General features: G+C 44.7%; 1 protein-coding gene across 2 annotated transcripts in view; it reads left to right on the plus strand.

The window, feature by feature from the left end:
- SH3PXD2B (SH3 and PX domains 2B) overlaps nt 1-20,734 on the plus strand; it is a 126,525-nt gene that overhangs the window by 14,382 nt on the left and 91,409 nt on the right. For both annotated transcript variants that reach the window (XM_083181985.1, XM_083181987.1), the window contains exon 2: nt 12,125-12,205. In XM_083181985.1, coding sequence (XP_083038111.1) covers nt 12,125-12,205 — 81 coding nt within the window. The remainder of the gene's footprint in view (nt 1-12,124; nt 12,206-20,734) is intronic.

Raw genomic sequence — 20,734 nt, forward strand, 5'->3', positions numbered from 1 at the left:
TCGACATTACTGCCTGTCGACCTGGTTGGTGTAGACCTAACAACCCACACCCATTGGATAATAGAGAGTTGAAATTCATTCAGGGAGCTGGAGTCAAAGAGTATGAGGGAGAGGACAAGAGAGAAACATTAACGCATCTATGAAGTTGCTGGAAGACTTTCTGGATGGTTATGTCATTTTCTTTTTTTCTTTAAATTAAATAATAATAATGATATTTATATAGCGCTTTTCTCCCAATAGGACTCAAAGTGCTTTACCATTGTCTTTACAGCTCAAAATACACAATAAGCTTAATCGTAGATGTCCGTGAAATGCTTGAGTAAATAGATACGCCTTTAGTGTACTTTTAAAGGATTCTACAGTGAGGGCTTCTCACACTGTGCGAGGAAGAGAGTTCCATAGAGTTGGAGCAACAAAGTTGAAAGCTCGACCCCCAGATGAATTCAGGGATATTCTGGGTACTGTTAGTAGTCCTTCTTTAACTATACTAATAGCTTTTGATTGAAAAAGTCCTAAACATTGCTCCAGGAGACTGAAGATATTTGAGACTCATTGGTCTTTGAGGGTAGCATTTGTTTTGTGCATGCCAAGGATGAAATCCCAGTTTTAAAACTATTTGGTTTAGGCACGCTAATAAATCACTTAGCGCAGTGGAAAAGGTGATAGCTCCACCAATGTGAAGCCTTTGGTACTGCACGTACTGTGTTTGTACTTTTGTTGTCCAAAGATAGATCTAATGCCAAGCTGTGGCATAACTAGAGGCTTGGAGGCCTCTCAGTGTGGGTCTCCTATGTGATTTCTAGGGGGCAGAGACCATGGGAGCACCCAGAGTTTCATGCAAATTTGAGCCAACCAGAATAAGGCCCATAGTCTGGCTGTGGAATATAAACCATGGTCAATTGATATTAAGGAAAAAATTCCTCGCACCTTTACATCATTACCACAAACCCGAACAATTTTTACATTTTATTTACTAATATTCAATACTTTCCACCCATTTGCTGCTGTACCTTAAGTTGATTTTAAAGAAAATTTTCTGAATCAAGAGACTTAACATGTGAATATAGAATGTGATGGCAGCGAAGTACCACTTGGCCCATCTAGTCTGCCCCAAACACATGTACTTGTAGACACTTAAGGCCCTCATACACTAATTTGAGGTATTGCATGCAGCCTGCCATCCTACCCAGGCATTTGCTGGCCTGGGTAGGATGGCAATTGGTAAGTTTTACATCATCATATGCCGTCCTTTAGCATACACTGTATTGTTTGTGACCACCAGCAAGTGTTGGCGGATGCGACAATTCATGTGTGCAGCACTTGTGATCTCCGGTCTCGATGCGTCCTGGACCTCGCATTTGATCAGAATTGGAGGTTAGGCACATATGATTTATGTGATTTTCACCCGATTTCACAGCCTCATCTTTCAAATTTGGTTGGAAAGGGCCCAAATCATATAAGTGTATGGCCAAGATTCATCGAGGAATTGAACCCATGACCTCTGTCTGTGTATGTAGAGAAATAAACCCAATAATTTGACATCTATATCTGGAATGTAAAGTCTATGTGCACAGAAAATTCCTATGACAATAGGAATTCAATTAACTGGTCCCATGTGATAGGGAGGGAATTGCCCTTGCGACGGCATGTATACACTGGCGATGGCATCAGGGCTAGACCCCCCCCCCCCACCCTGCAGCTTGGAAACGTTTTTCTTGCAGCCCCATCAGTGGGTCTGGCAGTACTGAAGGTGCAGTGCAGAGCTGCACTAACTTGTGGGGACGGGAATACCCCCCACAAATCCTTAAAGAGTACATCCCACTTTATTAGTACAGATTTCATTTAGATAGACAAATGTATTCTATTAGGTTACAATGAAGTCTACGTTTTTTTTTAAGGCATACAGGGAGCTAATTACAGTGGCTAGGATAGAGGATTATGTAGAATTGTCAAGCTTCCCGCTAGCAATAACAATGTGTCTGAATGCAATCTGACAAGTGTGTTCCTGCCTGCTACTGCTGTCCTCTTATCTCCCTCTACCCCATCTGCTACAGTACTTCTGTATCCTATAGTCTGGAGCACTTACCACCAGCAGCATACTTAACCCTTCTATTTTCAGAGAAGGCCCCCATACACTAGTCCAATTTGGGCTGATTTGACCCGATTCTGGCCAAGTTATCAAACACAAAACCAAATCGTATGTGTTTGACATCCGATCCGATGTACAGTTCCATGGGCATCAGATGGGATTCGGAGGTCCAAGCAGGAGGTCATGCTCAAGGGGAGTCGGATGGCCACACACTGCTGTGCTACATCGCAGTAATGTATTTACAGTAACAGTATCTTCTGCTCCTCCGCTAATGTGATTGTGTGCTCTGAACACCAATGCACCTTAACAAAAACTGAGGCTCTGGCAGGTCCAATTCTACTTCTGTACTGCAGTGTCCATTTATACAGAATTTTACTAGGGCGTGATTCAGACATGACCCCTAATTATAGAGTTCGCAGTGGGCTGGCAGGAGAAAGCTGCCCAGACAGAAAGAAAAACGGCCCTTGAAAAATTGTGAGAGAATTGCAAATGGGTCGCTAATCGCTATCCACTCCCAAATCCATACACAATTCCTGAACCAAACAGTGTTTGCCATCTTGTGAGCCAAATGAGACCGGGTGGATTTGGTCATCACGGACATCATAAACCTTCCTCAAAAATGCCTGGGTACATCTGCGTTTTCTCGGCCACTCCCAGAAAATGGCAGGCTTCCACCCCCAAACGCTGGCTTCCTGTTAGTCAAAGTCCAGCCACTTCCTGTTAGTCAAAGTCTACACAGCGTTTACGATCCATAGGCATTTTCTGCTGCTATTCACCCTCGTGCAATCGCGATGAGAACAGAACGCATTCATAGTCTTTCGATAATGAATTGATTTGTGAGTTCTTTCATTAGTGGTCAAGTCTGAATCAGGCCCCTAGTACAACAGGATGTTGTTTACCTCAATGGCTTAATTGCCTGTGCGCTTTTCTGTTTATAGGGAACATTTTGTAAATTGGGATGTGATGTCTAAGATTGGTACCATGTGTCTGAGCTAAGGTTGTCGCTATCCATAAGCATTGCATGACATGTCCCAATGCATTCTCTGATTTCCTCTTAAAGGAAGCTCACACCTTCAGGTGACTTGTTATTATTATGTACCCTCTTGCAACTTTGATTGAATGCGTTGCTTTTGTATTTGTACAGTCGCTCCTTGCTATTGTGGATGCGGCATAAATGGTAGACAATGTTTAGGTTGACAGTCATAAGGTTGACCACTAATGGTCGACACCTTGAAATGGTTAACATACCCATGGTCGAAATTGATAAAAGGTTGACACGCGCTTATGGTCAACGTAGACGTGGTCAACATGAATAAGGACGACATGAGTTTTTTTTATTGTCTATGTTGGGTTACAACATGGACACCATATAAGTGTACTGCATCCCACAGCTCATTGCACTTGCCATGCTTTGGTCATGTTGCATTTGGCACACTATTATATTCTCACTGTGCCCACTTAAGGCCCATACACACTGGGCGACTTTGAGCTGAAAGCTGCTCATAACAGCAAGTTTGAGCGGCTTTCAGCTCAAAGCCGCCCAGTGTGTAGTGTACGGCCCGGCGATGAGCGGTGAGTGCTGCTGCGCGCTCCCGCATCATCGCCGGGAAAGCCGCTCATCTGCTGGTAATACAAGCAGATGAGCGGCTTTGAGGACGGCTTTGCATGGCAGGGGGAAAGTCGCTCAGTGTGTATGCACGATGGGTATGCTGACCATTTCAAAGTTACAACCTAGTCAATGTCGACCATTAGTGGTCGAACTACACATTGTCTATCCAGTGACCGCATACCGCTACTGTATCTTTAACTACTTGGATGCGATTGTGGACAGAGGCAGAGGAAACAGAAGGAAGTTATAAAGAAACGGCAATATAGAGAAAGTTGCAATGTTATTAGCTGAGTGATGTGGGTTAAATATTTTGCACACATACATGGATATACAGAAAGCTAGCGTAGTTGGATGCTATGATAGCGGCTGCTGGTTACCTTACAAAGCCTGTAACTCTTGTCCTAGTTGGAGCAGGCTGATTTGCAGTGAAGGGTAGTTTGTGTTTTCCTATGCAGCCTTGGACTCCTAATGTGGGACCTGGATGAGTGCTCGTGAGGGCGTGGATACGAGCCAACAGTCATTCCAGCCAAGAGGAGAAATCTCTTTGTTTCCTGGCATCTCAATCATTGCTCTTATTTAATTTTTTTTTTCTTCTGATTTTTTTTTTTTACCCTTTTTTTTGTGCTGCAGTCGCCATCTGTGGTGATACAGTAGCATAGTCCTTAACACTTTATTTGCCACACATACAAATAATCTCAATGCTGAGCTATTTCTCACCCCCGCGTCCATGTATAAATGCTTACAGTTCAAGTTTAATTTCATCCCAGTTGTTTATTTGCCTGTAACCGGTTCGCCCCAGGTTATGGCTGAAAGACAAGCCATTTATTTAGTATCCTTTTCATATTGTGTTAAACACTTTCAGCAAAGCTAAAAATAGATTCATTATTTCTTTGTGAAACCACCAGGGTAGTTCTAGACTGCCCTTTATCCAGATTCATCTCCCCTTCAATCTCCTTTTTTTTTTTTTCTGGTGTATGCAGTGATTGGATTGATGATCTACAGTACTGTATTATGAGTTGTGGAACCACTGAAGTTTTATATAATTTGATTGGTTTGTTCGACTTTTACTCCTGTGACGTCAGCCGCCAGCCCCAAGCAGGCTTCGACATGCCTGCGTTCACATGCGGATGCTCAGTGTTTTTCTGGGTGCACCCACTGTTTTTGTGGGAATGACCAGGAAATTCTGGGAATCCCCATCAGTGGCGGCTTCTAATATTGGGCTGCAGGACTGCAGCCCGTCCAGTGAAAACCAGGAGGTTTCCAGTGTAAAACAGACACCCAGCATCAGAGCTCCAGTGTGCACACATGTTTGCGGGTGCGGTCGTGCAAGAAGGGGTGAGCATTCTACCACCGGGGGGAGGGGGGTTGTGGGATCTACCTCTGGAGCTCTCTGCTGGCTGTCTGTCTGTGTGTCTCCCAGTCCTCATGTGTCACATGATCACATGTCTTTTACTGCCAGGAGTCACAACACCAGGCTCCATGTGTGACCTCCTCTCATGTGGGGAGGAGTTCAGCATGTAGTAGCTTCCTATTGGAAGCTGCTACTGCCCATCATACAGAAGACTGAACACTCCTCCCCCACTTGGGCTGCCAGTACATGGAGTGATGCAGGCAATAGCTTTACAGCAGGAAACCATTCTGTGCAAATCGCCAGAGCTACAGTGCTTCTATGGGCTGCTGCCTGTGCAGCCCAGCAGAAGCAAATCCTCTGCATTGAGCATACCCAGACTTCAGTAAGTCACTCAGTGTGATGCAGCTGAAGGAAGGTATGCATGGAAGAGGTGCATGGAAGTTTTTTTTTAATAATATTTGAGCCTCTGTGAATAATATTTATTTTAACTATTATTTGTGTGTAGATCTTTAATAGGAGGATAATGCTCGGTACCTGTGTTTGTGTGCATATGGGTACATCATTTGATTAAAGTATATGCACAAAAACACTGGTACAGAGCAATCGCAATCAGGGTTACTGTAGTCCACAGAAAAATCATTACAGGTAAAAGTAAGCCTGGACTTTTATCCTGCTTGGTGATGGCCAAAATGGAGGTGGGCGCTCAGATCATGTAAAACTATCCAAAGGTGTTCCCTCCGGGTTCACATGAGCGACTACGCGCATGCGCCCTCCCCCATCATCGAAAACGGGGATGAATTCACTGCTCACAGAGCAGGCCTGAATGGGCCCCCATGCCACTACTCACAGTTTGGGAACCACTGTGTTAAGGGATAAGAATCACTGTTTTGAAATACAAAGAGATGATCCGAAACCTGTGCAGGAAAAAAAATGACTACAGTATGTAGATATTATAGGTGGCACCACAATTGGATGAGCTCTTGTGTAAGCATTAACTGCAGAGGCCTCAAGCCTTTCTCACCTTTGTGAAACTCTGGAAACATTCTTATGTACTTATTATTGTAAATATTGTAAACCACTGTGGCAACATGTACTACATTCATTTACAGTTGGCAATCAAATTATACACATATAAATAACAAGTATGAAACAAAGAAGCACATACATCACTAGAAAGCCCGCTGAAGCAAATGCTTCGAAAGCTAGTCTGCTACCTTGTGATTGCCTCTGTGTTTGTGCATGTCTGAGAGAGAAAGAGATGTAGTTTCACTCGCTGCCAAACAAATGGCAGTGATTCGGAGAAACACAATCAGACATATACAATTTAATGTGACTGGTGTATATGAGCTACCACCCACTGTAATATTCTCATGGACACTGACACAATGCGTGTTCTGTTATAGTGAACTCAGGCTGGTAATGACAGTAAACCACATGTTATTTCATTGATGAACCACGGTTGTAGTTGATTTTATAACCATATAATAATATAAACACAGATGTCTCCTCAAAACAGTATTTGGAGAAAATAAAACTTCACTAGTGCAGATGAAATACAAATAAGGAGCTATTTCTCAAAGCTTGGAGGGAAAAAAAAGTACCAACAGCTCCCAACTGCCATTTTTCAAATACTGCATGTAACCTGACAGTTAGAAGCTGTGTTGCTGTTACTTTATCTCCGTTTACTTTATCTCTCTCCAAGACTTAGTACATAGAGACCCCAAAGTACCAACTAATCAGCACATGTCGGCTAAGAAAAAAGGGAAAAACCCCATGTCGATCTTTTGACTGTTGACCTTCCCCATGTCGACCTAATGCTTGTCTCGACCTAATGACCCTGTCGACCTTTCTGCATGTTGGCCTTTCTGCATTTCGACCTAATGCTTGCAGACCTAGTGACCGTATCCCAATGTGTGTATGGGTGATCTGTGTTAACCAGTGTTCTCTGCTTAGAACTCTCACAATCTGACTAGATCTTGTCAGGCAATGGTGAGGTGCAGGAACGCGCATCGCCTCTCTCGGGGGCATACACATGATCCATGCTAAATTTCTAAGCAATCCAGACATATTGCTTAGAAATAGGGATAAAATTGCCCCGTGTGTATGCGCAGATGGATAGTACTCTTCCATGTTCCGGTTTTTGAGAATGGGCCTTTATTCTTTCTTTCTGGGCGGAGACTTTTTGATCGCAGGCACCTGCTTCTTCTTAGCTTGTATGTTTAGACAGAAGGGGTTATAATTAATGATCCATGGGTGCGTGCACCGTTAATGATACAGTGTGCACACACTGAACGATATGCACATTAACACTATGGTGATTGTGTATACGTATACAGCTCTACAGTTTTGATAAAGGATCCCTGCATATTACAGAAGACTTGTTATATCATATCAATATCGGGAGCATTTATTTATCTGCTTGTATGACAAACAGAGGCAGTGTTTGATACATCAGAAGCCAAGTGTTGTAATGCTCCCAGTCCAGACGTGTTTTCTTTGTTAAATGGGCTTATTCCTGTAGCCTCCCACCAAACTCAAAAGAACAATCTGGGGGAAAGCCAGGGTCAGGTTCTCTTTTTTTGGCATGTCTGGGAGTACTAAAATTGTGAAATCTAGATATACTGTAGCAAACAAGTCCTCCTATGAACCGGGCCATGATATAAACATGTTTGCTCAGATATGTTCTCTGAAAGTATTCCTATTATTATTATTAGTGTTTCACAACTGCTGTGTGCTATTGGCGTATTACATGCTTTAAGTAAAGGAAAAAGTTACATCTGCATTTTTACTAATCTCCTCCAGCTCTTGTGTCACTGTATTAAAGAACAATAATAACATCCTCTACGCATAAGCTATAGCATGAAGATAAGTCATATTTAGCACAATCCGAATCTTAAATGCAGAAGGAATGTGATAAATTTGCCCAGATTTGGAATGCCATATTTGAATACATTGCAAGAGGAAGCATCGTCCCGAACCACCATGTTTGAGTGGCTTGCAGAATCTTGGTGTGCCAGATGTCCCCTGGAAGACGAGAGGTGCTGTGGCTGACCTGCGCCTGCCATCACAGAGGACAACGATGCTGCCGCACGGCTCATAGTTGAGTTGAGCGCCAGGGTGACTGTTGCTAATTTCGTGAAGGAGATAGGCATCTCATCTGGATTTATCTGCTGCATTACTCCATGTAAAGATTGTCCTGAACAAGGTTTCTGCATACTGGGCCTTATTCTGATTTACTCTCAAGGCTGCAAATTTGTTCTGCCTTGCAAGTCCATCAGACGCCGCCCACAGTTAGGGCCGCCCACCCCCCACCCCCTCGCACGGCTGCAAATGTATGATTTACATAATCATCCATTCGCAGGCGGGTTGGCCAGCGCCCCCCCCGCCCTTCAATAAAACGCGCCTGCGCAGATGCTCAATATCTGTCGGATTCAGTATGAAATCCTAGCGGTCGGGATCCCGGTGTTCAAAATCCCGACGCCGGAATCCCGACCGCCGAAATCCCGACAAGGAGGGGACGTGGATCGCCCCCCCTTGTGGGCTCGCTGCGCTCGCCACGCAGCGGGCCCGGTGCCTCGCTACGCTGGGCACGCTAATTTATTCTCACTCCAGGGGTGTAGTGGACACCCCAGGAGGGAGAAAGTGTCGGGATTTCGGCGGTCGGGATTCTGAACGCTGGGATCCCGACCGCCGGGATTTAAACTGCATCCCATATCTGTCTGAGTGCACCATTAGCAGTATCGAGAGTAGAAGGAGGCTCAGGTGACTTGCTGCCGCAACATGCTGGCCAGGTTGGATGACAGTTGCAAAAACACTGGGAGATTATCAATAGCGATGGATCATGGAGCTACAGTTTCAATCCCGCGACTACTCAGATTGTCTCATGGACAACAGTTGAGGGTGCGCCATTACAGAAAGTCAGAGTGCAGGAAGGCCATGCTGGTTTCTGGCCAAGACTGGTCATGTAGCTACTGTACTACTTGTATCACAGTACCAGTGACGTGCGGTGGGGGCTGTGAACGGAGAGGCACTTTCACAGCCCCCACCACCCTCCGCCCCCCCACACACCTGGCTGCCGCCGACACTCCAGCAGCAGCCAGCGCACCCGTAACCTGCTGACAACTCCGTCCCCAACCGCTGACCCTCCTGCACCTGTCCGCAACTTTCCGCCGCCTCCACCTCCATCCCCGCCCGCCGGAAAAAATATTTACTCACCGGCAGGGGACCAGGCATACAGGAAGGGAGCCGGGGCACAGGTCACAGGGGAGGGGGAAGCAAACGAGGCACTGTCAGAACCTTAAATGACAGGGGCTGCTGTGATTGGACAGCAGCTGGATCAGCTGTCCAATCACAGCAGCCCCTGTCAATTAGGCACTTCTAGAAGTGCCGCTTTTGATGTTATTTTTAATGGGCTTTTTTAGCCCACTGCTTAGCCCCGCCCCAAGCCCCGCCCCCCGCTTCATCCCCTTGCAGTTCTGTTTGGGAGGCACGCTTATCGTGCCTCCCAAACTAGGTTAAATAGTTCAAACTAGTAAAATAATATAAAGAAAATACTTATGACACAGAATATGTGTCATAGGTATATTCTTTGCATTATTTTAAAGCAAAATGACAGGGGAAGCACTGCCTCCCCTGCCTCCCCTGACTGCACGTCCCTGCACAGTACATAATCATTGGGGACTGGTGCGCAAACCGATGCCTGGTGCAAGTGCTGGAACACATTTCCAGGCACTGTCCAAGAACTTTCGCTCGTGTTGGTCTTCTCCTCTATGAAAACGCACCTGCCCACAAATTCAGTTAAGTGGGGGATTTTCTGGCCCATTAACCCATCCAGGAACATGGTCATCCACCACACTGCCCAGACTTGGTCCTCTGTGGCTTTTGCTTGTTCCAACAAATCAAGTTCGAGATATGTGGGATTTTTTTTTTTTTAGTCACTGGAAGCTGCAGTGGAGACCTTCATCCAGCATAGAGAAACAGACCTTCTCCTGACTGGCCCAACTACTTCACCAAGTGGTTTGAGCGCATGCAACTTTGCACAGACTCCTCTGCCGAATATTGTTTTCTTTTCTAAAGAAAAAAAATGTTTGTAAATATAATATTTTTTGTGCATCTGGAAACTTATTGCACATCCCTTGTACCCTCTGTTCTCCCTCAGGTACACACTGCGCAAGGGGATTTCAATCCTAAAATGCTCTGCAGGGTTAAATAATGTGCCATCTACAAGTCTGCAAACGAAAGAAACATTAGCTGTGCAGTTTTACTTCGGATGAAGGCCAGTGATGATATAATGCTGAAAAACTTCTGGGATTTAAGTAGAGCAAAACTGCTTGATTACATGATGTCATCTGGCAATGTTGAGTGCACTTAATCTGGAATGCTTAATTTTGGTGCTCTAAAATTGAAGGCCTGTGACCCATTGCCTGACTTTTAAGGACAGTGGAATGTTTCATTGGTTTAAATTATTCATACAGTATGCTATATGTTTGATGTAAGTTATGTTATGGTCTTAAAGGCTTCTGAGGCCAATCCCAGTATTGGGATAAGCAGGATTCTGGGATTTTGGCCTAAAATTGACAGGCTTTCAATCCACGAATTGGAGATTTCAATCCCGGGATTCTGTGATAAGCCTGCGCATGCGCAATTTATCTTTTTTTTTTTTTTAATGCTGGACAGCGCTGAGCAGGCTCAGTACACAGCTCAGAAACTGCCCGGTTGATCCTGCCCCCTGACGTGATGTCAGAGGTTGCAAATCCCAGGATTGAAAAAAATGCCCTGGTATCGGCATTCCTACCTAACACTGAACACAAGGTCATCGGTTCTAGAGCCAGTGGGCAGCTTATTTTATAGGGCAGCATGTGTAGTGTAATGGTTAGCATAACTGCCAAACAAGACTGAGGGCGAGATGTACTAAGCCTTGGAAAGTGATAAAATAGGGACTGATAAACCACCAGCCAATCAGCTACTACCTGTCATTTTTTAAACACAGCCTGTAACATGGCAGTTAGGATCTGATTGGTTGGTGGTTTATCACTGGCCCTGAGTTTGAGAATTTAATTCCTAACATACAGTAGCCCTATCTCTGTGGAGTATGTATATTCCCCCTATACTTACATGGGTGCCTACGGATACTCCAGTTTCTTCCCACAGTCGCTCCCATTACACTCCCACAGGTTACAGCAGTTCTATCTGCTCTCGTTGCCATTTCCCAGCTCCGGCCTCAAACCCCCCATTTTCACAGAGAGACAGATCCAGCCAAGTTCCATCCCACTCAGAATAGAACGTACATGTAATTTCGCTTGTGTGCTGGACGCAAAGACTTCATTCTTGCAGAGAGATCACTTTAACACTTTGAAGAAGGAAATAACATGAAAAATTCTTGTCGACCTTATGCATGTTGACCTTGACCCTGTCAACCTAATGCATATTGAGTTAGTGCCAGTCAACGGGTGCTGGACGGGTTCCCAACTGTCGGGATCCCGACAGTCGTTTACCCGACGTCGGGATCCCGACTGTCAAAATGCCGACAGTTGGGTGCCCGACGGCCACCTGCTATTTTCCCTCGTGGGGGTCCATAGAGGGAGAATAGAATAGTTGGCTCGCGTAGCGAGCCACCGTGCCCGCAAGGGGCTTTTTTGCGCTCGCCATGCTGTCTGACTCCGGGCAGTCGGGATCCCAACGTCGGGATAATGACTGTCGGGATCCTGACTGTCGGAGTCCCATACCACACCCCCAGTCAATCTATTGACCACATTCCCTGTACAAATACTGTAAAAATCAAACTAACTAGTCGGGATATTTTTACCTTATTTGATCATTTCATTGTCAAAGTTGTACTAGTGGCTGCTTTGTGAGTTACCTTCCAATCCTATTTATTTGTAGCTAATCCATCTTTTCATTATGGTTTCAGTATGGTTCGAAGGTCTTGGGGGCAAGTGAACAATGCTAAACCTCCGAGAGCGAGAAACTATTTTATTTACGGTGTAGCCTGTATATTTTCTATGTGTAGCTCCAGTCTTGTGTGATGGGCATTTATAATGGATCACTGATTTGTTTCTTCTTTCTCTTGATACAGGTGTATATTATTACGGTCACCTGGTCGAATGGCAACACTGAGGTCATCTACCGAAGATACAGCAAGTTCTTTGACCTGCAGGTGAGAATTGGACAGGATTGGAGTTTCTACTGACAACGCCTGCCTAAACATGAACAGTGACTGTTAAATTGGTAGTGGTCAGACATACACAGGCCCTTATTCTGGTTCACTCGCAAAAGGCAAATTCCTTCTCAAATGGACAAAACCATGTGCACTGCAGGTGGGGCAGATGTAACTTGTGCAGAGAGAATTAGATTTGGGTGGGGGGTGTACTTCAAACTGATATCTACTGTATATTGCAGTGTAAAAATAAAGCAGCCAGTATTTACCGTGCACAGAAACAATAAAACGCCCAAATCTAACTATCTCTGCACATGTTACATCTGCACCACCTGCAGTGCAAATGGTTTTGTCCATTTGAGAAGGAATTTGCATTTGCAAGTGAACCAGAATAAGGGCCACAGTGTAGTCCTCTCTCTGGATTAAATTCCACTGTAATAGGATTTACTTCAATATGGAATACAGCATAATTTGCATTCTACTTCATTTTTGTATTTATATTTTCTATGTTCACAAATATCACCTCACTCACTGAATTGTGTGAATATATTTGTACATTATCACACACACCAGAATATATCCAGTTCATTTTGGCTGCCATTTGCAGGCTGGAGCTGACTCCAGGTAATGTTGTCTTTACCCCATTACAGAGGTCTGTATTTACCCTGTACTAGTTACCATCCCGTCAAATGATGCAACAACATAACAGTAATGGAGGCGGTCCAAATACTACACATTTAGGGGCCGATTCAGGATCGCTCGTAGCCATCCAAATTCGGTCCCAACCCCGATGGTCGGGGGTTTGCGCATGCGCATTTCTGCAAATGGATTTGGGGAGTTACACAATTGCTGGGCCATTCGGTGTGGGTAGGGAGGACTAGGGGCGTATGGGGCGGACATAGGGCCGGACAAGGGGAACGACCCGGCCAGACCAGCATTTTATGGGCATCCCCTGGGTACGCGGGCAGGCCAATGCTTGCTCCCTGTCTTTGTCCTAGCGCTCCTAAATATAAGCAATAGGTAGATATGTCAGTGGTCCACACAGGAAAAAGTTGACATGTGATTTTCATGATTTTTTTTTTCACTCTGATGCCTTGTTCATACTTTACCAATTGTAGTCCACATGGATTGTAAAGTGTGTGTGGAGTGAAGCATCATGCATGAAGCATTGGGAGAAAATTGTTACACAAATTGGGGGTCCATGTCCACAGATTTTGACGTAGACTCAAAACGCAAACATTTTTGTTGAACTTTTCATGTTTTGACCATTGTCATGTTGACTTTTTCCTTGTGTCAATCTTTTATCCATGTTGACCTAGTGCACTTCGACTTTTTTCCAGTGTCAACCTTCACACTGTTCACTAATAGTGGTTGACCTAATGACTGTTGATGTAATAATCCACACCTCATCGTCCAGTGCACACCTCATCGTCCAGTGCACACAACACCTGGAGAGCAACAGGTTGGCCAGGCCTGGTCTAGTGTGTATTCACTATATCGTTAACAATGTGTGCTCAATCACAGACTACCTTCTTGTACTTTTCTGATATGATTACCCCCGGTGTCTTCTGTAGCCATTGGTATTGTTTAATGCCGCGCATACACAGTGCGATAAACACAGCGCATTTTAAACTAGATTGCATCGCATTAGTTAAAAACGTACGTGATGTGCTAAAGCACTGTGCATTTTGAACCAGATGCAGTGCAATCTAGTTAAAAAAATATGGGCAACACATACTTTGTGATGGGATTTGGGCAGGAGCGCACATCGCTTTGCGCCTATACATCACACCGTGTATGGGCGGCATAAGGTCCGGTCCTCAGGTATCCTTAGCATCTTTTCCAAACTATTTGTTGATCTTTTCAAATGTGTCAATAATGTATTTACAAGTTGCCAACCAGTAGGTCTGGAAAACCTGTACTGTTTTTCTGGTTTTCTCAAAGACTGTGTTTGGCCAACCATGGGTTCATTGAATCAGTGTGCTTAGAAATATACAGTACTCCTGCATCTAGGAAGTGCTTATGATTATGTTCTATTTATTATTAATCTCCAGTTAAGTTGTCATCATTTTCTGGAGTTTAGTTCTTGTGGGTGCTGTTATGACTGTTTATGTTTCTTATAGAACGTGTTGGTGTTTGAAAGAGCCTTTAATTCTCATTTAAGTGGAGAGGCAACAATATGCGCAGATTGTCTAAATAAACCCATCAAAATTGCAATATGCATTGTCCAAAATACATTTACTTTAAATGAAACCCATTTGTATGAAGTAATTATGTGATGTCGCTTTATGTGATGTCACTTTAGCTGTTAAACTACTGTATGTTGCCAGCAATATTCAACACTGGTTGTCATCTTTATCCATTTGCAGTTTATAGCTTGAAACTACCTCTATATCTGTCCTTTGTGGTCTGACCCCGCAACATCCTGTGCTCTTAGTCACTGTGCTGTAAATGTTCCATCACACTGTGAGCTTCCCAGACTCGCTGTCACATAAACGCCTTCTTCAGCTGAGACAGTATCCAGGTTTTCTACCATAATTTGATTTCTCTTCCTTTCTAGTAACCGCAGCATCCGGTATATATAATTGATGTGTTTATATCTCTATGTACTTTTGTTGGATGTTTAATGTGTCTTTGTGCATAGTAGCCCCCTGTTTTATTCTACTGTTCTAATTATTTATTTATTTTTGTTAATGAATTGATGGATAAAGTGGGTTATTCTCATTCGCGCTGGGACCAATGGTGGGCGTATGCGCATGTGCAGGGTCATTTCTGCGCATTTGCATATTCCAGGTGCTTGCGGCCACAGCGTTTCATGGGCATTCCCATGGTAATCGGGCCGTGACATCGGTGGCTGGGGCGGGAAAGCTGACATCACCGGATGTCCGCTGCCTGCTCACTTCCTCCCGAGGGTGCACGCAAATCTAACTGACTGGCGACCATCAAACGATGGTGATGGTAAACATCCATTCGCAGGGGTGTTGTTTGCCAGTGAAGGATAAATACTGAGCATGTAACAAGTTGGGGAATGATAAACAGCCAGCGAATCAGCTCCTAACTTCCATATCACAGACTGTTTAAAAAAATGTCAGGCAGGAGCTGATTGGTTGGTTGTTTATCACTCTCCATTTTATCACTTTTGAAACTCAGTGCTTGCCCAAGGTAGGAAAATATTCTACCATTAGGTATGCGCAGCATTTACATTCCGGGCTTTATACTGCATGTAGTGGCTGCTGGCCAGGCTATGAGGGAAATGGTGTTTACAGGCAACTGGAACACTGCCACCACTTTGGCCTTTGGTAAGGGCACCATACATGAGATGCCCCATTTCCTTAATTCACCAGTCAGCAATGACCTTTCAGGTTGCAGAATCAGGACCTTGTTTCAATATAGATTTACTGCATGGGGGCCATACATTTTATCATGTTACCCCTAAATCTTGTTAACGGATAATTTACACAATACACAGAGCCTATGAAGCCTCTAATGGTCCTCCTCGGTGCTGCAGGGGAAACACTTTAGTAGTGAAGTGTACAAGCCAGTAAGGAACCAGATTTAGGGCGAGATGTACTAAAGGGAAAATGCGGTAAAACCCCTGTTTTACCGCATTTTCCTATGTACTATTACCCGACCGCCACGTCACCGCTGTGTAGGGTATCGCCACCTTTGGGTGGCGATACCCTATAGAAGCCTATGGGCTTCTTTTTGCCGCCCGACGCCTCCGCCGACCCCCCTCTCCCCCTCCCTCTCTTACCTGGTCCAGGTCCTCCCGCACACCACATTCCAGGTATCGCGGGGGACCTCCGTCACCGCATCGCGATGCCAGCTGCATATGTTAGTACATATGCGGCGGCATCGCGGCGGGGGGGGGGCGCGAAGGGCGGCAATGTATTTTAATACATCCCGCCCCTGGTGTTAGCATGGTAGTCTCGTATCCTAATAAAAGCTTTTATGCTCTCCGTGTTTTTGAAGTTGGCCATAAATGTGGAATTTCAGAAGATCAATAGGTAATTTTGGCCGATACAGTTCAAATCGGCCAAACATTGCAGTGTGGTTAGGTTGTCACAAAGATTCAAAACAATAGTAGAGTTGTTCTTCCCATCAGAAGGTATTGCTATAACTTTATTGTAGTGGCAATAACTGATCTTCCTGTGCACTCGTCTACAGTGCAAGGAAACCTTTGTGGGAACACTTTTCACAAGTTACCTTGGCTTAATCATTCGCTCCTCCTACATTGCTCCTAATTGAAGTTCTGATTTTTCCAAACCACCAAACTACCTACACTATATTTAGCTACTCTCAAATTGGAATTCCGGAAGAGATGTTAGCTCTCCCTTATGTGGTCCTTCCAGGAAAGCGCAACATAATATACTACGCTATATAAGAAAACGTAAATAAAAAATGAAATATAGTTGTATATGAACTGCATACCAGAACTAGCTTAAGCTGTGAGTGACCATTTTGTGGAAAGGTGTTGGGTGCTTAGCAGTTAATATGAATGGAACATTTTACAGCTCCCTTTTCTCTAGTGTTAATAAACACAGATTTAGTTACCAGGAAGAGATCTGACTTGATGACAACAATAGTGTTTAAATACGCTAACTTTTGTGTACAAGGAAATGGCCTCACAGCTGGTGGCAATGTTTTTTGTTATTGTAGTATAGAAATCTGATGGCTTTAAACAATAAAAATATACTGTGTGTGTGTATGTGTGTATTTGTGTATATAATATATAAAACATATTCAAAAACGGATACGGTCATATAGTCTACAGCATTTAGGTCTACAAGCATTAGGTCTACATCACTAGGTCAACCTGCATTAGGGTCATTAGGTCGACTTTTATAAAGTCGACAGGGTCATTAGGTCGACATGGGGAAAGTCGACAGGCAAAAGGTCGACATGGGGTCATTTGACTGTTTTATGTGCCGACAGGCGGTATTTCATGCCCTACCATCCACTAGGGCATGGTGGGAGAATAAAATAGTGTACCGAGCGCAGTGTGCCATGCGAGGGGACGCGGTGCTATGTTGACTGTGTCGACGCTTGAAAAAAATGAAAAAAAAAATAATAATTTGAAAAAAAAAATGTAGACTTATTTTACTGTCGACCTAATGACCATGTCGACCCTATACCTGTTGACCTAATGACCCTGGCGACCTGACCCTGTCGACCTAACCCATGTCGACCTTAAGTCAGGTCGACCTAAATGCAAGTCGACCTAATGGTGTAGACCTAATGCTTATAGACCTAAATACAGTCTGACGAATGATCCCACTCCTTCAAAAACATATACAAAATATATATTTGCTCACTTGCATTGTATTACAGCATAAGCAGCATACGATGCAGTCAAACACCCTTAAGGTAATGTCAAATATAATGATACATTACGGCATGTGGTTCACTCCCCAAACGTCCATTGATGGCAATTTCGGCATTCAGGTGCCTTTTTCTGAAGGGTAGCAATGGGTCTACATGGTCAAGAAAAGATCAATATAGACAGGGCGGCACTCACGGGACATCCACAAATGACTCAGTGACCTGGCATCTCATTCAATGTTTCGGTGTTGCCACCTTCTTGATAAAGGTTGGAACACCAAAACATTGAGTCATTTGTGGAAGTCCCGTGAGTGGGCCCCCTCTCTATATTGTGTTTTTTTTTTTTTTTTTCAATATAAAAATACTGATGTTAAATGGGATCTACAGTATACAGGTCCTGGGAAGGCACCTGGTCAGGTATTAATACGATTTACCAATAGGAGTATTCAGGCGCCTCTATGAACTGCTCAACCAATGGGCTGCTGCTTGGGTGAGGTGTATAGTCACGCATCTCAGATGTATAAAATATGGCACAAGGAAAGAAATAAGCAGCGCTCGATGTATATAAATATTACATGTATAAATAAGCGGGACTGTTTACACTTAAAATAACAATTTATTATATAAAATATATTAATAGCACTTAAAATGGCAAAATTGATACTGTATTAGCATATAGACTAAGTGTCCAAGTATCTGTATGTTGCTGTGGCCCCTCCCACCAACGCGTTTCGCTGGTATCATACAGCTTGAAAAAGCAAAACGCGTTGGTGAGAGGGGCCACCGCACCATACAGATACTTGGACACTTACCCAAGATCCCTTGGCAACTATTCCATTGCTGATATAAAGTGCAAAACACTGCATCATAGTGAGGAGAGCACGGATGTCCCGGTACCAGTCATCACTCCAGCGGCTTCCAATTTATCCATCCTTGGCTGCTCACTTTTGGAGAAGATATCAGGACTCCCCCAATGTGGAGACCCCAGCGGTAAAACATCTTCGGAGGCAAAATTGAGAGGACCCCCACAGCGATTGCTCTACACCCAATCCTCCAGCAGTGAGACATACAATTTTCAGTCCAAAAGACTCTTTGCCATGCATACACCGAGGACCAATCCTTATATTGCGCTGCTCCCCCCCATGCCAATGTGCTGCCTTACTCAGACAATGGGCAGGATGTTCAAACATCTGCAGCCCAGCTCCGCCCCCCTTTGCCGCTCATCGCCGACATAATTATCGCATATGCTGTAACATATGCGATAATTATGGCAAAGGACAGCTCTTGCATTAAGAGCTGTCCTTTGCGGTGAGCGTCAGCGGGTCCCAGCGGCTCCCCCCTCCCTCCCTTACCTGGCGCTGCTGCTGCACCGTTCCCTCCTCCTCCCTGCACCCAGAAGAAGATCATAGTGCGGGGAGGAGGAGGGTCCGGCGCAGCAGCAGCTTGTTTATACATGTAATATTTATATACATCAAATGCTGCTTATTTCTTTCCTTGTACCTGGTCAGGTATACAGTACCTTACTACTGTTTGGTGATGCCGGCCTCCATTAACCCATATCTATCTATCTATCTATCTGCCAGATGCACTAAGCTTCATAAAGTGGAGAGTGATAAACTACCAACAAATCAGCTCCTACCTGCCATGTTACAGGCTGGGTTTAAAAGATGACAAGTAGGAGCAGATTGGTTGGTTATTTATCACTCTCCACTTTATCACTTTATGAAGCTTAGTGAATCTGGCCCTGGGGGAGATTCTCTAAGCTAAAAATGCAGTAAAAACCCCGTTACCGGGTTTTTACCGCATTTTGGGATGCTGTAAGCATCCCCCGCCGGGTTACCGCGGCGGGGGGCATCGCCAGAAAAATCTGGCGATGCCCCATAGAAACCAATGGGCTTCTATCGCAACCCTCCGCCGCCCCGCGCCGACCCCCCGCCGCCCCGCATCGCCCCCTCACCTGTGTCCGGGCAGCACAGCGCAGTGCTGCCCGGACCTGTGACCTCCTCCCTGCACTGATCCTCTTCCGGGTGCAGGGAGGAGGAGAGCCCGGCACAGCAGCAGCAGCGCCGGGTGTGGGAGGGAGGGGGGAGCCGCCGGGACCTGCTGGGACCCGGCGACTCTCACCGCAAAGGACAGCTCTTAACGCAAGAGCTGTCCTTTGCCTTAATTATCGCATATGTTACAGCATATGCGATAATTAAATATGCGATGGGCGGCGAAGGGGGGCAGAGATTCTTAGAGAATCTCCCCCCCTATGTCTCCCAACGTGACCCATTCTAGGTGGGACAAAATGCTCTGTTTGTGGACTTTCCACTTAATATATGATTGATATCACTTGTGCTGAACAATTTTATTGTTGGCAAATGTGTTTCAGCACAGGTGAGGGCAATCATACATTTAGGCCGGGATGTATCAACGCTTACCGCAGCGCTGACATCCCGTTTACGCATCCGCAGTGCCTTCTCATGATTTATCAATAAAGTTTCCGGGTTTTGTTGTTAAAAAAACTCCGCCGGCTTGTAGCATCGCGGAGTTTCCGGCGCGGCAGCTGCTATCATAGAGTTCTATGCAAGCTGACGCGCTGTGTTACTGTATGTATTAACACTCGCAGCGCTCAGCTGTTGTTAGAAATTATTCGCCTTATATTGCTGGCGAACTACAGTGTTGGGACAGGTCAAATATTAAACGATAAGGTAATTCCAGTTGTGTTTGTTTTATTTTAGGGGCTGTTTACTTGAGGTAAACCTAGGTTGTGTTGTGGGATGCTAGGGTGAGGATAAAGGTTGAGGTGAGAGGCATGTTATTGTAATTTGAGGGCGAGTTAATAGACTCATTAGGGTGAGGTGTGAAGAGGTGTGAGGTGATAGGCTGATTGGTGCGAGTAGAATTAGGAATGACAGAATGAAAAGTCATTGCGCATGTGCAACAATACAAGAAAAAAAAAAAAAAAAGACGAAGAGATTCCGACAGAGGACGGAGTTACCGCGGCCATAAATAAAAATGAAATAAATAATACATAACGCGGAAATCTCCGCAAAACGGCAGCGAAGATGGCGCGAAAAAATGAAACACACTTCACTACAGAAATGCGAGTAATGATACATCCCGCCCTAAGAGAGAAGTCCAGGTAGAGAGCATGTGGTTGCTCCTGGAATGGGACATGTTGGAAGGTAAGTAATATGGACAAAAGTATTTTGGACACCTGAC

This window comes from Crinia signifera, chromosome 4 (genome assembly GCF_055691185.1).
Source record: "Crinia signifera chromosome 4, ASM5569118v1, whole genome shotgun sequence".
Taxonomy (NCBI): domain Eukaryota; kingdom Metazoa; phylum Chordata; class Amphibia; order Anura; family Myobatrachidae; genus Crinia; species Crinia signifera.